Source organism: Pelobates fuscus, chromosome 5 (genome assembly GCF_036172605.1).
Source record: "Pelobates fuscus isolate aPelFus1 chromosome 5, aPelFus1.pri, whole genome shotgun sequence".
NCBI classification, from domain to species: Eukaryota; Metazoa; Chordata; class Amphibia; order Anura; family Pelobatidae; genus Pelobates; species Pelobates fuscus.
In genome coordinates this window covers 337,599,765-337,616,882 of record NC_086321.1, presented here as the reverse complement: position 1 = coordinate 337,616,882, position 17,118 = coordinate 337,599,765, and the positions used below count along the sequence as shown (strand labels likewise).

At 41.8% G+C, this 17,118-nt stretch overlaps 1 protein-coding gene across 1 annotated transcript in view; it reads left to right on the top strand.

Annotated features, from left to right (window-relative positions):
- LOC134611650 (fer-1-like protein 4) overlaps positions 1-17,118 on the top strand; it is a 192,427-nt gene that overhangs the window by 148,230 nt on the left and 27,079 nt on the right. The window contains exons 32-38 of the mRNA XM_063455751.1: positions 4,841-4,889; positions 6,881-6,984; positions 7,550-7,681; positions 8,522-8,632; positions 12,675-12,802; positions 14,828-14,998; positions 16,379-16,533. Coding sequence (XP_063311821.1) covers positions 4,841-4,889; positions 6,881-6,984; positions 7,550-7,681; positions 8,522-8,632; positions 12,675-12,802; positions 14,828-14,998; positions 16,379-16,533 — 850 coding nt within the window. The remainder of the gene's footprint in view (positions 1-4,840; positions 4,890-6,880; positions 6,985-7,549; positions 7,682-8,521; positions 8,633-12,674; positions 12,803-14,827; positions 14,999-16,378; positions 16,534-17,118) is intronic.

Genomic DNA, 17,118 nt, shown 5'->3' with positions numbered 1-17,118 from the left:
TAAATATATATATATTAATATCAAAATACAGTTAGAATAAAATTTCGTATAGATATATAATTTTTTTTAAAATTTTTATTATTATTTTTAATTTTTTTAGTTTAATTTAAATTACTTATTATTTGTAGTTTATAATAATATATATACAATATATATAGTTATTATATATATTATATATATACACGTGTGTAATTTAATTATAAGTGTATTTTTATATTAATATATGTACATATTAATATAAAAATACACTTAGTATGACATTATATATATGATATTTAGACGTATAATATATATATATATATACGTCTATATATCATATATATATATACACATATATAATTATTATTTTTATTTATTAACTTTAAACTTTATTTTTTTTATGATTTTACACTAAGCAGGGAGACTGCCTGTCAGCACAGACAGTCCCCCTGCAGGCAGAGACTAGGACACCTATTGTGACCATGTGGTCGCCCTGTTGGGCGATCACATGGCCACAGGGGTCCTAATCCGCCATGGGGAGACTGCCTGGGCTGCAGGCAGTCTCCCCACACCGGGAGCACCGCCGATCGCCGCCGGGGGAACGACGGCGATCGGGTAAGTACATTGGACCGTTAGGACGGTTCAGGACCGTCCTCGGTCGGCAATGCAAAAATGCCGATGACGGTCCTGAACCGTCCTCGGTCCTTAAGGGGTTAAACTAATAACACACAAAGAATGAAATGTTGCCATGTTTTTATTGAACACACCATGTAAACATTCACAGTGCAGGTGGAAAAAGTATGTGAACCCTTGGATTTAATAACTGGTTGAACCTCCTTTGGCAGCAATAACTTCAACCAAACGTTTCCTGTAGTTGCAGATCAGAAGTGCACAACGGTCAGGAGTAATTCTTGACCATTCCTCTTTACAGAACTGTTTCAGTTCAGCAATATTCTTGGGATGACTGGTGTGAATCGCTTTCTTGAGGTCATGCCACAGCATATCAATTGGGTTGAGGTCAGGACTCTGACTGGGCCACTTCAGAAGGCGTATTTTCTTCTGTTTAAGCCTTTCTGTTGTTGGCTTTGGGTCATTGTCCTGTTGCAACACCGATCTTCTGTTGAGCTTCAGCTGGTAGACAGATGGCCTTAAGTTCTCCTGCAAAATGTCCTGATAAACTTGGGAATTCATTTTTCCTTCGCTGATAGCAATTCGTCCAGGCCCTGACACAGCAAAGCAGCCTCAAACCATGATGCCCCCACCACCATACTTCACAGTTGGGATGAGGTTTTGATGTTGGTGTGCTGTGCCTCTTTTTCGCCACACATAGTGTTGTGTGTTTCTTCCAAACAACTCAACTTTGGTTTCATCTGTCCACAGAATATTTTGCCAGTACTGCTGTGAAACATCCAGGTGCTCTTGTGCAAACTGTAAACGTGCAGCAATGTTTTGTTTGGACAGCAGTGGCTTCCTCTGTGGTATCCTCCCATGAAATCCATTCTTGTTTAGTGTTTTACGTATTGTAGATTCGCTAACAGGGATGTTAGCATTTGCCAGTGACTTTTGTAAGTCTTTAGCTGACACTCTAGGATTCTTCTACACCTCATTGAGCAGTCTGCGCTGTGCTCTTGCAGTCATCTTTACAGGACGGCCACTCCTAGGGAGAGTAGCAGCAGTGCTGAACTTTCTCAATTTATAGACAATTTGTCTTACCGTGGACTGATGAACAGCAAGGCTTTTGGAGCTACTTTTATAACCCTTTCCAGCTTTATGCAAGTCAACAATTCTTAATCGTAGGTCTTCTGAGAGCTCTTTTGTGCGAGGCATCATTCACATCAGGCAATGCTTCTTGTGAAAAGCAAACCCAGAATTGGTGTGTGTTTTTTATAGGGCAGAGCAGCTGTAACCAACACCTCCAATCTCATCTCATTGATTGGACTCCAGTTGGCTGACATCTCACTCCAATTATCTCTTGGAGATGTCAGTAGTCTAGGGGTTCACATACTTTTTCCACCTGCACTGTGAATGTTTACATGGTGTGTTCAATAAAAACATGGCAACATTTCATTCTTTGTGTGTTATTAGTTTAAACAGACTGTGATTGTCTATTGTTGTGACTTAGATGATGATCAGATCACATTTTATGACCAATTTGTGCAGAAATCCATACCATTCCAAAGGGTTCACATACTTTTCTTGCAACTGTAGACCTAACGCTTTAGTGTCCCTGCCCCTAGTTCTTTACAGCCCCCCAATTTGCGACATCATTGCCTCATAGAGGAGGATTGGGGACCTATGTGGTTCGTGGTGAGTGCCGCATACACAACCAAACGTCCCCGTAGGAAAGCATTGCATTTACATGACGAGGTCTCACTGCTCAATTCTCTGCCATTTAGAAGTTAAATCACTTTTGTTTCTGTTTATGCAGCCCTAGCCACACCACCTCTGGCTGTGATTGAAACAGCCTGCATGGAAAAAAAGGTTTCATTTTCAATCAGACGTTAACTTGCTTTAGATATTTTAATCTCCTGCTCTGTAAATTCAAATTTAATCACATACACGAGCCTCTGAAAGTCTAGAAGTCAATTAGCAGAGCAGGAGATATGAAATTCTAGATTAAACAGACTGTGCAGTAAAGGAACCCAGAATATATAGGTTCCTTTTCAGGAAGTGTTTAGGCTGTGTAAGATTTTGCAAAGGAAAAGACTAAAGGCAATCAAGAGTCAGGGAAATGGTAATCTCAGGTAAATTTGGCACTATATTATGTGAGCACAACATGAACGATATCCAAACTGAGCTTGCTCAAGTAGCATAACAGGTAATATGTGTGCATAGTGCCAATTGACATACACCCTATATTGACATACACCCAGAGCCGTCTATAATATTAATAGGACTCTGGGAAAAGCATGTTCATGGGCTCCATGGGTCCTGCAGCCCCCACCCCCACCCCGGCAAGCAAACACACCTTTCACATACTTACTTACACGTATACACTGACAGACATACTGACACATACACACACAGACATACTGTTACACACACACACATACACTGACAGACATACTGACACACATTCAGACAGACACACACATACAGACATACTGACAGACACATATATACACACACAAACTGACAGACATACACTGACAGACATACTGACATACACATACACACTGACACATATCCTGACAGGATATACACAGAAATACATACTGACACACACGTTGACAGATATACTGACACACGCACATACACAGACAGACATACTGACACACACTGAGGCAAACACTGACAGACATACTGACACACACACATACACTGACAGACATACTGACACACACACACATACAGACATACTGACACAGATGTACAGACATACCGACACTCACAGACACATACACTGACAAACATACTGCCACACAGACACACATACTCTGACAGACATACTGACACACACAAACACACATACACTGAAAGACACACTGACAAACACACAGACAGACATACTGACACATTCACACACACTTTTAAGTCCACCTCCCGTTTCCTACCTTAAAAGGTGGCTTCCCTGGTGTCCAGAGTAGTGGCTGAGGCTGTTGGGGGTTGCTGTTGGCAATATCGGCCCCGCCCCCCTCCTCTCTGCCTCCCAGGTCTCTCCTGCGCGTCTCTCTCTGGGAGTAAGTGACTCATGACAGTCACTTCCTCCCATGCTGCCAAAAAGCAAGGGGGACAGGTGTTCCATCAAATTGACCGGGACCCTGCTTACAAACGCCCACCAGGTGGCCCTTAGTGCATGGGCCACCCGGTGGGCCTATTAAGTGTGCGGGGAGGGGACAGCTGCCTTGGGCCCCCCAGGAGTAACTGGGCCCGGGGCACTGCCCCGTTTCCCCCCGAGTTAAAGACGGCCCTTCATACACCCTTTTGGTTTCCATAGTCCTTAATCTTTTAGCATTTAGCAGCAAAAATAGCACCTGTTTTACCTTGATACATCTTTTTCCTATTGCATATGGCCACTAATGGCTATAAAAAAGTACAAGTTAGCAATTGTGCCTAATTACTTAAGAACCACATGCCGTAAAGGTACCAGCAGACTTTAAATCCCTGCTGGTACCAAGTACCCTGGGTATTTTTCGATACCTAGAGGTCCCCTCTGTCAACTGGGGACATATTAGGATAGAAAAGAGGACAGAGGGATTTGGGCCCAAAATATGGAATGTCCCTCTTAATAGGGACACTTGGTTGGTGTGTCCTAAGGTTACCTGGAGACAGACAGAAGTACTCTAAGTTTGCAAAATGGCAAAAGTGGAAGTATGGAAAGTTGGACAGGTGGGTGGAGCTGAAAGAGGCATCACCAGTGTAGATTGCATCACAGTTGATGCTTGTAATGGGTGGATCCACCCATAAAAAGGGGCAGGCATGCCTGTTGAAGGACTGAAGGGGCCTATCTGGTCACCCCCCCCCCCCCCAGAAATCAGGACCTTGTAGAGAGCGCTGCTGAAGCAATGTCATACAGATGCAGGACACCACGAAACTAAAGTGGAATGGCAGGAAGGGACCCTGAAATCGGGACTGTTGGTGACCCTGATATGGTAACTGCTAAGTTGTGGTTGGAATTAGTGATGGCATGGATACCTATGAGTACTTTTTGCCCAAACATATACTGGCTGTTGGTATTAGTTATGCATGGAAACATTTACTTATCTAGGTTATAAGCGACAGAATTCAAATAATAATAAGATTTATTTTGCATTGTTTATTATTCCTTATAGCAAAAGATGCCCATGACTTACTTTCCGTGAATGTACAAAATATGTTAAAGATTAAAAGGTTATTTAAAAAAAAACATTTTTCTTCATAGCTACATGCTGCTGAAGAAGAAGAGGAGGCAGAGAATGAAGAAGGCGGTGGTAAGACACAATACACAGACATTATAGTGTTAGATAGGTCGAGGATTGCTAAACTACAAAATTCATTAGCTGTAACCTTCATCATGGACTTTGCAATCTGATCTCCTTGATCTCCTTCTCCAAACATGGCACTTACACAACTTACATAATCGATTGGGCACAAAGTGGGTAAAAATTAGGAACACTAGGGTTTGTCCAAAAAAAAAAGCCAGGTTAGGATATATAGTAATGGATGAAGACCAGTAGAGGTTGGGTCAGAGATCCAAGGCACATGCTGAGTAGGATTGTCAGCTCTGTATCAATGGGATCAAGCCGAGGTGGGAACAAGCCGAGGTAGGAACACAGGAGACAAGAGGAAATAAGGAATCACTAATACTTAGAACCCAGAATAGTGCAGGTAACTAATCGAACTAACAAAGACAAAGTGAACTAAGATAAGGTGAGCAACCATATGACTTTCAGATCAATTGTGGGAACGAACTAAAACAGTTAAGGGTGCCCAGGATCCTACACATTGTGCTTCCTGTGAGAGGTAAGTATTAAAGGAACACTCAAAGTACCATAAACACTACAGTGCTCTGTAGTGGTTATAGTGCCCTCACCTCCATTGTAAGGAGTCAAATCATTTTAGGACAGTTTGACTTCTTACCTGGGCACATTGCTTCCAGTACTGCTCAGTGAGAGCTGGAAACTCTCTTTACTGAGCTAAGCACGACAGTGCAGCGATCAGCTGATGCTCTCATCTAATGTGCTAGCCCTGCCATTTACACTACCATTTACCAAGGATAAGCAAGAAAAAATAATAAATAAAAGGAAACAATAAATATATATATATATATATATATACACACCTCCATATCTGCTGAAATACTAAAAAACTAGATGTAAACTCGATTTAATGCACAAATCTTACTGGACGTAATTGTTATGCCTTTTGTTCAGTTTTCATAATATCGAAGTATAAGAAAAAAAGAAAGGGGGAAGAGATAAAAAACGTTTTATTTAAAGAGGCCTACTTTCATTCTATATGGACTGTGATTACTATAATATGTAAGCTTTACTGTAGATTACACCAAAAATATATATATATATATGAAAACAAAACAAAACAAAAACAATTATATATATATATATATATATATATATATATATATATATATAAATAGAAAAAGAAAAGGTGGGCGAGAGTGACAAGAAGTAGTCAATACCCGACAATTGCCATCTAATACCACATTTTGGTACAAAAAGAATCTAAAGGAAAATACTATTAAAAAAAAAAAAGAGGGGAAAAAAAACAAATTTAGAGACGATATAGAGTGAGAAGAAATTACAAAAGAATTCTTAACAAAAATTCTAGAAGAGCATAGAGAGATGCTATTAAAAAAAGAAATGACAATTTCCTTGAATGAAATCATAAGATCCAGGAAAATCAAGATAAAATTGAATCAATCAAATATGATATGTCCAAACCACAAGATATGCAGAAGAACACAAACCACAAATTAATAGAGATGGGTTGAAAAAAATTGCGGACCTTGAAGCCTGATCAAAAAAAAAAGAAAAAAAATACTTGAGAGTAAGGGGAGTTCCGGAAGAAATAAAAAGTGATCAAATTAAAGACTATGTTTTATGAATTTTATTATGTAATTGTATTGTAATTGTAATTGTTTTATATTTGTATTGTATTGCATTAAATATAAAAAATTTAAAAATAACCACTACATTGCACTTGTTACGGTGCTTGGAGTGTTCCATTAAGTATAGCAGTTTTCACTCCTTGCTATTCATATCTTTTGTAGTTTAGCTCAGTCATTGGTTATTAGTCATAGCCAATCCATCAATCATTACTACAAAGAGGCTCGTAATGATGCCCGAGTGGCCTCTTAGTGCATAATCATAAAGTCATTTCCACGTAGAACTGTTAAACGATAATAACAATGATGACCACTCTGATGCGGGAGTAAACAACAGGTGTAAATTGCATTGTTTAGATGGAGGCAACCTGAACGTGGCTTCACTAGATGCCGAAGGTGAAGAAGTGGAAATCGAAGTGGAAATCGTAAAGCCAAAGAGAAAACCCATAGCGACACTGAAGGTATGACTGGGACTTTTTCAAAGAGAGGAAATTACAGTGACAATCTATCCTATTGTTTAAATACTCTGAAATTACCTCGCTCCCCCACAGATAAACACAATGCACACAGGGCTGGCTCTCCCATAAGGCACAGTTTCCCACAGAGCCATTTTTACCCAACAATGCTGAAAGTGATAATTGAGTTTGGGTCAATGTTCGTTTTGTGCAATATTAAAATGTTGAATTCTTGTATTCTAACCAATTCTTGGGAGGGGAAAAATGGTTGAAACACATTTACAAATCCATATTTTACATAAGCCTGAGAACAAACTCATATCTTCATATACAATGAGACAACAGAAAAAAATGCACAGAAAAGTTAATGTAGGCAAGAGAAGCATCCAAACCTAGTTTTCTGTGATACAGAAGCTGCAAATATTTAAGCTTTTGGGCTATAAAAAGTCCATCAACAAGCAAGTGTTTTTTTGTGTGTTTTATTTAGTGTGCGTGCGTGCGTGCGTGCGTGCGTGCGTGCGTGCGTCCGTGTGTGTGTGTGTCATTTAAAAAAATTCTTTTTATTTTGCAGGTCTATAATACAGAACTGGAAAATGAATTTGGCAATTTCGAAGACTGGCTTTACGTCTTCAATCTACAACGTGGGAAGGCTTTTGATGATGAAGATGCTAACGAGGAAGATAACTTCATGGGAAAATATAAGGTTTTTTTTTTTTTGCTTGCTTGATATGGTAGCCATTCAAATCACTGCATTTAAAATTTGAAAGTGTCATTTCATCTGGAGTTGCATTCCACAAAAAAGGTGAATGCTGTTACTTACGGCGGGGGCAGGTGTTAACACCTCACAACATTTTAAATGGACATAGAGGGACAATTTAATTTTAGGGGTGTGACCAGGAGCAGGTCTGTTCTGAGGGATTTTTAGTGATTTGCTAATATTTTATGCAACTAAATGCAATTTTATTCGTATGTATACAGAGTAATTTCTAAACACATTTATTGTAGTTTAAAGACACGTTGCAGTGAGTATTATTACTGTGCAATCTTTTAAACACTCTTACAGAGCAACAATATGGAGTTGCTGGAAAAGAGGAACATTGGGTTAGAAAAGAGGGACAGAGGGCTTTGAGTCAAAAATAGGGATTGCCCCTCCTAAATAAAGACACTTGGGTAGTATGGGTATTTGTTAAAACTAGGAGAATATGTCTATCTAGATTATTAGAGATGATATTTGAACCCAAAATGTGGTAGACTCACGTATCCCTCATCATTCTCAGGTAGCTTGCACTCTTATTTACACTGCTGTACCCACAGTTCTCAAAGTATTCAAGTGTACACGTGGTGTAACCCATCTAATGTAGACAAACTCTATTATACATGGATCCATAATGAAGTTACGGCCATATATAGCTACACTATAATGTTGCTGTTGCAATGTCCAGTATGTTGAAGTTGATATTTTTGAAATTACCATACAATTCACAGGTATTAGAGATTAATTTTTCTAGAGCTTTATTACTCACTGAATAATTGTATTCCCTAGGGTTCTTTCTATATCTACCCAGCAGAACAAGCCACCGCGGAGTTCCAAATAATGAAGGGAGTTCCACGAAATCGACCAGTGAAAGTCCTGGTCAGGGTTTACATTGTTAAAGTAAGTTCATGGATGTTGGGTGGTTGTGGAATGTCCATGCGGTTGTTTAGAACGCGGTGGTTTTGTTCTATGCATATATCTCGTATGAGTAGATGTAGAGTAGATTACACCATTACTGATCAAATTTGGTGGCATTCTGTAAGGTTTGTCTTTTTGCTTTTTATTTAATAATTTTAGTAACAAAAGCTCTCATGAAACATCATGCAGAGAATGATCTAGTAGTGTATTAGTCTTGCTGTTATCATATTGCAGATGAGATGTACATACCATGGATGATATTTCAAGGGTCACTCTTAACACCATAACAACTTCATATCATTGCAATGGTTATGGTGCAGACAGTACACTGCCTCTTGCCTCCTTCTCCAGAGCCCCTATAACTGTAGTAAACTGTAAAATGTATGGGAGCTTTAAAGGCATACTCTGGACACCATAACAACCTTATCACAAGTGCTATGAGGTCCCTGGTTCCAGCTTACCTTTAATGATTAAATCGTTAACAAACGGTCTAACCCTAAAGTGTTGAATAAAGTGCTGGTTAGCGCTGTGCCTTTTCTTCCGCTTTTGTCCAAGACTTGAATCAGGGAGGCTCGAAAATCTTTGGACAGGGGTGCTGCTGATTGGCTGACAACATTAGCAGATGCTCTAAACGTACATATTTTTCTCAAGTTGTTTTGTGAATGGAGAATTACTGATAAGAGTGTCACCATAACAATTTCATTCTGATATATGGTTGTTATGGTGCCAGAGATTCCCTTCAAGCTTGCCCCTTGATCAGTGACATCAACCAACACATTTTGCTGACTCCATTGCCTTCAAAAAGCCATATAAGTTTGCTTCATGTACTACTTGGACAGAAATATTGTTTTTCATTTCTTACTGGTATAAGTAGAGAGCCTAAGCCACAGTCAAGCACACATGTGGGTGGCGGCTCATAAGATTGTTGCACACAGTATGGTTTACAAAACTGTGAACCAGTATGGCTGCTTCCAGCTTACTGAGCAATTCCACTCATCCTCAATGAGTGGAACCTTGATTTAGTCTCATCGACTTGCTGTACAAGAGAAGAAGAAACATATAGAGCAGAGCAAGAGACTTTCCGCTTGTTAAGCTTTAAAGGTAAGTATTTTTTTTGTTTTGTATATTTAATGCATTATCTACACTGATCAGCCACAACATTAATACATCTGACAGGTGAAGTGAATAACATTGATCATATCGATACAATGGTACTTGTCAAGGTATTGAATATATTAGGGAACAAGCGAACATTCAGTTCTTGAGTTTCATGCATTGAAAGCAGGAAAAATGGGCAAGCAAAAAGATGTGAGTGACTTTGACAAGAGCAACATAGTGATGGCTAGACGAGTTGGTCAGAGCATCTCCAAAAAGGCAAGTCTTGTGGGGTGTTCCTGGTATGGAATGGTTAGTGCCTACCATAGGCGTGCGCAGCCTGTTGCATTAGGGTGTGCACCCTAAAGCACAAACACACACGCCGCGTGTATATGTATTTTTATATACACATACACACACACATACATACATACATACATACACACACACACATATATATATATACAAATATACATACGTGCAGTGTGTGAGCGGTGCAGCGTGTAAGGGGTGCAGTGTGTGTGATTGCGAGGAGTACAGTGTGGTATAATTGTGAAGGGTGCAGTGTGTGATTGTGAGGGGTACAGTGTATGTAATTGTAAGGGGTACAGTTTGTGTAATTGTGAGGGATTCAGTGTGTGTGGGGTACAGTGTGTATGATTGTGAGGGGTGCACTGTGTGGGCGACAGGGGTTAGGAGGGTGGAGGGGCAAAGACAGGGGTTGGGGGTAGAGTGACAGGAGGTAGGGGGGTGGAGGGGCAGTGACAGGAGGTAGTGGGAGTAGACGGTTAGTGACAGGGGTTAGGGGGTAGAGGCGGAGTAACGGGTTAGGGGATAGAGGAGTAGTGACAGGGGTTAGGGGGATAGAGGAGTAGTGACAGGGGTTAGGGGGATAGAGGAGTAGTGACAGGGGTTAGGGGGATAGAGGGGTAGTGACAGGGCAGTAACAGGGGTTAAGGGGGTGGAGAGGCAGTGACATGGGTTAGGGAGGTAGAGGGGCAGTGACAGGTGTTAGGGGTAGAGGGGTAGTGACAGGGGATAGAGGGGTAGTAACAGGGGTTAAGGGGGTGGAGAGGCAGTGACATGGGTTAGGGAGGTAGAGGGGCAGTGACAGGTGTTAGGGGTAGAGGGGTAGTGACAGGGGATAGAGGGGTAGTGACAGGGGATAGAGGGGTAGTGACAGGGGTTAGGGGGGTAGTGACAGGAGTTAGGGGGTTGGAGGGGCAGTGACGGGGTGGGGGGGAGTGGAGAGGCAGTGACAGGGGTTGGGGGGTGGAGAGGCAGTGACATGGGTTAGGGGGTAGAGGGGCAGTGAGAGGGGTTAGGGGGTAGAGGGGTAGTGACAGGGGTTAGGGGGGTAGTGACAGGGGTTAGGGGGTTAGAGGGGTAGTGACAGGGGTTAGGGGGTAGTGACAGGGGTTAGGGGGGTAGTGACAGGGGTTAGGGGGGTAGTGACAGGGGTTAGGGGGTAGTGACAGGGGTTAGGGGGGTAGTGACAGGGGTTAGGGGGTAGTGACAGGGGTTAGAGGGGTAGTGACAGGGGTTAGAGGGGTAGTGACCGGGGTTAGGGGGGTAGTGACAGGGGTTAGAGGGGTAGTGACAAGGGTTAGGGGGTAGTGGCAGGGGTTATAGGGGTAGTGACAGGGGTTAGAGGGGTAGTGACAGGGGTTGAGGGGCAGTGACAGGGGTTAGGGGGTTAGTGACAGGGGTTAGGGGGGTAGTGACAGGGGTTAGAGGGGTAGTGACAGGGGTTAGGGGGTTAGTGACAGGGGTTAGGGGGTTAGTGACAGGGGTTAGGGGGTTAGTGACAGGGGTTAGAGGGGTAGTGACAGGGGTTAGGGGGGTAGAGGGCTAGGGACAGGGGTTGGGGGGTATGGGGGCAGAGGCAGGGTGGGGGGGGGCAGTGAGTGACAGGGGGTAGAAGGGGGGATTCTAAATACCTGCCCTGGTGGTCCAGTGGGCGCCCTCTCTCTTCAGTCTGCAGCTCCGCCGGGATTGAGCTGCAGACCACATGGTGAGTCTCGCGATCTCCAGTCAGAGCGTTGCCGCGGCAACGCTCTGACAGGCTGGAGATCGCGAGACACCTCAGTCTGCAGCTCAATCCCGGCGGAGCTGCAGACTGAGGCCGGATCTCTGTCAGGGCAGACTGACAGGAGGGGCCTCGCACCCGGCGGCATTGTGGGCAAGCCGCCGGGACCCCTCCTGTGTCGGGTCCTCGGTCATAGACCGAGGACCCGACATGTCAGTCTGCCCAGAGGCAGTGCAGCACGGAGGTGTGATTAGGGTGTGCCCAGGCACACCCGGCACACCCCGTGCGCACGCCTATGGTGCCTACCAAAAGTGGTGCAAGGAAGGACAACCACTGAACCGGCGTCGGGGTCATGGCACATGTGCATGTGGGGAGCGAAGGCAAGCCATTCTGGTCTGATCACACAAAAAAGCTACTGCAGCTCAAAAGAAGGCAGGCCGATGGAGGCAGTTTTATGCTGTGGGCAATGTTCTGCTGGAAACCATGGCATTCATGTGGATGTTACTTTGACATGTACCACCTACCTAGAGATTGTGGCAGACCACATACACCCCTTTATGGCAGTGGTGTTCCCTCTTGGCCTCTTTCAGCAGGATAATGCCATTCTGCAGAAATTGTTCATGAATGGTTAAAGGAATATGACAAAGAGTTCAAGGTGTTGCCTTGGCCTCCAAATCCCCCTCATTTCAATCAATTTGAGCATCTATGGGTTGTGCTGGAACAGCAAATGCAATCCATGGTAGCCCCCCTCCTTGCAACTTGCAGGACTTACAGGATCTGCTGCTAATGTTGTGGCTGATCAGTGTGTGTAATGCTTTGAAAATTGAGGCAGCTACATTGATGCATATTTTGTCCCATTATTATGAAATCTAACAGATCTTTTTAATTTCTCTTTTATAGGCTACAAACCTCTCCCCAGCAGATCCCAATGGGAAGGCTGATCCATATGTGATTGTAAAAGTAGGAGAACAAGTTAAAGACAGTAAAGACAGATACATCCCAAAACAACTGAACCCTGTGTTTGGAGAGTAAGAACCACCCTTTCTTTTTCCATTGTCTAATTCACTTTGCATATGTATAGACTCTGCTTAAAGAGAAGTGATTAATGTTCTTGGATAATTCCTCAGATCAACAGAATGATCATAACTGCATATGAAAATATTACAATACTGTGTTCATAATAGTCAGTCATTAGCTAGTTACCCATGTACAAAATTACCAATATAGAGTATTTATAGCCAAATCCTAAAACATGGGGAAACAATGATGAATATATGGATTTGTTAAAATCAAACACATGCATCCCAAGCAGGCATTAGACGGCCAGGGCTCAATCTGATATCTCTGCAGAATTCTCAGACTCCTCTATAGTTCCCCACAAAATCCAGTTCTCTGTTGCTTGCTCCATGAATTGGAAGACATTCAAGAATGTCCGGAAGTACATATATTACTTAAGGGAAACTATAGTGCCAGAAAAACATCAGCCGGTGGGGGAAACCTAATGCGCGTAGCCCAGCATCAGCATAGAACTGTGCATCAGATTGCGGGATTCCATGATCCAGTCAAACTCTATTTGGGTAGCACTCTGTCCCAGGACTATCAATTTGGAAGGGGATTCAGGGAGGTGACAAGGCATCCAATGACACTAAAGACTCGAGGGAGCCCCCTGCCCTGGAGATGCAGGAAGCCAGCATCTGTGACCAGGACTTCCCACCCAACGGCCCGGAACTCAGCACCAGATCAGAGAATAGTGGTGGCCCGGTCAAACTTCCCCTAATAATAACTCAGACTAGACACATTCGATCCAGGCGCTTTCTGGACAGTTTGTTCCTCACATCAAGAGCTTTCCGGGGACATACACTGTTTGGGAATAACTTTAGGGCAAATTAATATGTATGACTGTTTTTATATGTTTCAATAAGAATGATAGGATTGGGGTGATGCTGGTGCAGAGAGGTCGTATATATTTAGTTGACAAAAAAAAAACAGTAGGATTAGATAAATCACTATGGTACCATTTCTGTTAACTATAATAAAAAGGTATAACCTACCTGTATTAAATAAATATACAAATATATGCTTAAGTCCATAAACTGCAAAATCCACAGTTGTGAAATATGATATTTGACTACGTAACATTTGTATTTGTTCACTTTGATAATATGTTTGACAATACAGCAACATTCTAAATATTCGCTGTAATACACTAGTTTGGCCAGAAGGTGGCACTATACCAACTTTTATCTGAGTAGTTGGCAAAAACAGTTTTTAAATGCATAAATCTGACCAAAATCCGATTTAGAAGATGTTTTTATTCTCTTTTTAACTACTGTATTTAAAATTAAATATTGTATGTTAGGAATTTGCAGCTCCGCAAGTTAGGTGGAGTTATTAGTGGGGGGCTATATTCATGGTAGCAATTTCTAAGAAAATAATTTGGGGCAGTATACGTCCGTTAGGGGGACAAAGCTCAGAGGCAGTTCACTTTATCGATCAGCCTCTAAATTGACCAACCTCTCCATTCTTAATATATCATTAAATGCATATGTTTATGCCTTCTTTTCTTGTCTCATTTATCCTTGACTATACTCTAAAGCAGGAATGTCCAAAAGGTAGATCCCAAGATGGTTTAAAACTACAGCTTCCATGATGCTTTGCCATTCTGAAGGCAATTGCAAAGGCAAGCAAAACATCATGGGATTTGTAGTTCTACAAATCTTGGGAGCTACCTTTTAGGCACCGCTGTCTAGAGTCTAGGTAGATGACTGTGACAATGCGTCAGCCAGCTGGGCCAGCCCTGTAAGTGGTGAAAATTGTGTGAAAAGTTATGGTATGTGTGTAGGCATTTCGCGCACGCTAGCATAGGGGTAGCATATTGTTCTTGTACCCCGGCAGCAAAATGTCTTGGTCCAGTCCCAGCTGCCAACATAAACTCTAGAGAATTATGGTACAGTTGAACTAGAAAATATGATAATACATGAATGAGCATTTCATATTTATTTTAATTGAATGTAAATCCCCTGTAATATACTCTTTTTCTTGTTTGATCGCAGGGTGTTTGAATTAACTATCTCGTTCCCTTTGGAGTCAGAGCTGAGTATCTCAGTGTTCGACCACGACCTAGTAGGTTCCGATGACCTGATTGGAGAAACCAAGTTGGACTTGGAAAACCGTTTCTACAGCTATCACCGTGCGAACTGTGGGGTTGCGTCTCAGTATGATTCGTAAGTGCAGAATATATCAAGATTGAGATGCAATGTACATTCCAGTACATTTATTTTAACCTTTTAGCTAGGCAGATGCTAATGACACATTAGCTATGTACCAGAGATGAGTGAAACATTTCCCAAAAGGAGAAAGCCAACGCAAATTGTCATAGTAAGATCCAGCAAAAGCTATCTAAAATGTGTTTGATTTATTGTGTTTTAAAATGTTATTTATTAAGTTACTGTCTAAACATCCTGTAGGAAAATATTGTTCTGCATTTAAAATAGTCTGTTGGACGTAAAGGAACACTATAGCGTTAGGAATGCTAATATGTAATCCTAATGCCATAGTGCCATATTAACTATTTAGATGTCTATCCCACCCCTCCCCCATTTGCAATAAAAAAAAATTTCAAAAGCAATTTACTCACCTTATAACAAAAACAAAGAATATGAGAACTCTGAGAATGGACCAAAACTTAGAAACAAAAGCTTACTCATCTTATAGCTCTCGCCGCACCGGTCTCTGCATTGTCAGTCCCACCTTAGTGGCTAAGATCGTCAATCTTGGTGATCTCAACCAATCCAATGTTTCCCCATAGTGAAGCTTGGTGTGCATGCGCAGCAAATCACCGTGCTGTGCCAATCAAGTGTTCTCTAGAAAAAGCATGTAATTGAGAACCAAGTCTGACTCAGGAAAACAAACGATCAAGGTGTGTTAATCATAACATTGCCCTTTCTACTAAACGGTAATGTTTTATATTGCTATATTAAAACTAAAGGGCTTCTGCACTGAGACCACTTAATTGAGATGAAGTTTTCTGGGTGCCTTTAGTGGTCATTTAAATGTCTTCAATAAAATTTTGCTGATTCTAACGATATGTAATCCCCATAACAAGAAATTCTTCTAGCCTTATTTATTATTAACAAATATTGAGAAGTTAATTGGCACACAGCAGTCATTTGGTGCTAGATGAGCTGTACAGTTTATGGTATCAGGAGTGACCATTGCACCCCCACCAGCCTATTGTAAATAGTCAAACTTCTACCTGGGGTCTGCTGGGTGCCATTTCATGTCTGCACTACTTCTGAACTAAGCATGGTGGTGCAAGACTTAGCTCATTGGCTGAAAGTAATCAGTTTTCAGGAAAGAAATGCACTTAACGGGACACTATGGGCACCTAGACCACTTCATCACATCAGCGCTGGAATTGGGTATGTGACTAAAGTTTTTTTTTTTAACCTGCCGTGGGGGCTGGGGGGGGGGGGGGATCTCTTTAACCTACAGCCATTATATGTCTGCAAGGCACTTTTCTAATACTGACACACAAAAGTTTCATTTGAATCGATATTAATAGGATACAACAGTCTGACTTCTTTTTTTTTTTTTTTAAACAGGGATGGGTACAACAAATGGCGGGATGCCTTTAAACCAACACAGATTCTAAATTCTTTATGCAAGAAGCACTCCCTGCCTGCCCCAGAGTACCGGAGAGAGGAAGTCAAGGTGAACAACAAACTTTTTAAGATCCCACCTGAAGCATTTCCTAAAGGTAAATGTTTCATAAAACATGATTTGCAGTTTTTTTTTTTTTTGTGTTTTGGTGGTAGTTTTTGAAATGTGCAACTTTGAGAGTCTCATCATACTTGGTTCTATTTGTACGTACTGTGTTTTATAGAATTGCAGTTTTCCTGCATCGATTTAGAAATTGAGCATGTAATTATACCCATATACACCACTAGGTAACTAAAAGAGGACATACATGGCTTTACATTCTGATTGTAGTTGTAACTATTAAGGAATGACTGTCAATCTTGCCTTGACCATGTGTCGACTACAAACAAAGAAGCCCCAAGGAAACAATCTTAAACATGGCAACCATCTTCTTGGGTTTGAACAGATATTCTGTCTGGCATCTAGATTCTTGAAACCGAATAGGCCAGGAGTAAGCAACCTTTGGCAATCCAGATCTGGTGGACTACATCTCATTGAGCTTGGGATGTCTGTGATTGGATGTACAGCTACAGATAGTCTGGGCTGGGTTTGAAGGGGGGCAGGTTGCAAATGCTTCAGACCAGGGCTCGAGTCCTGCAGGAACGCGTGGGAACGGCGTTCCTGCACTTTTTCCACAGCAGGA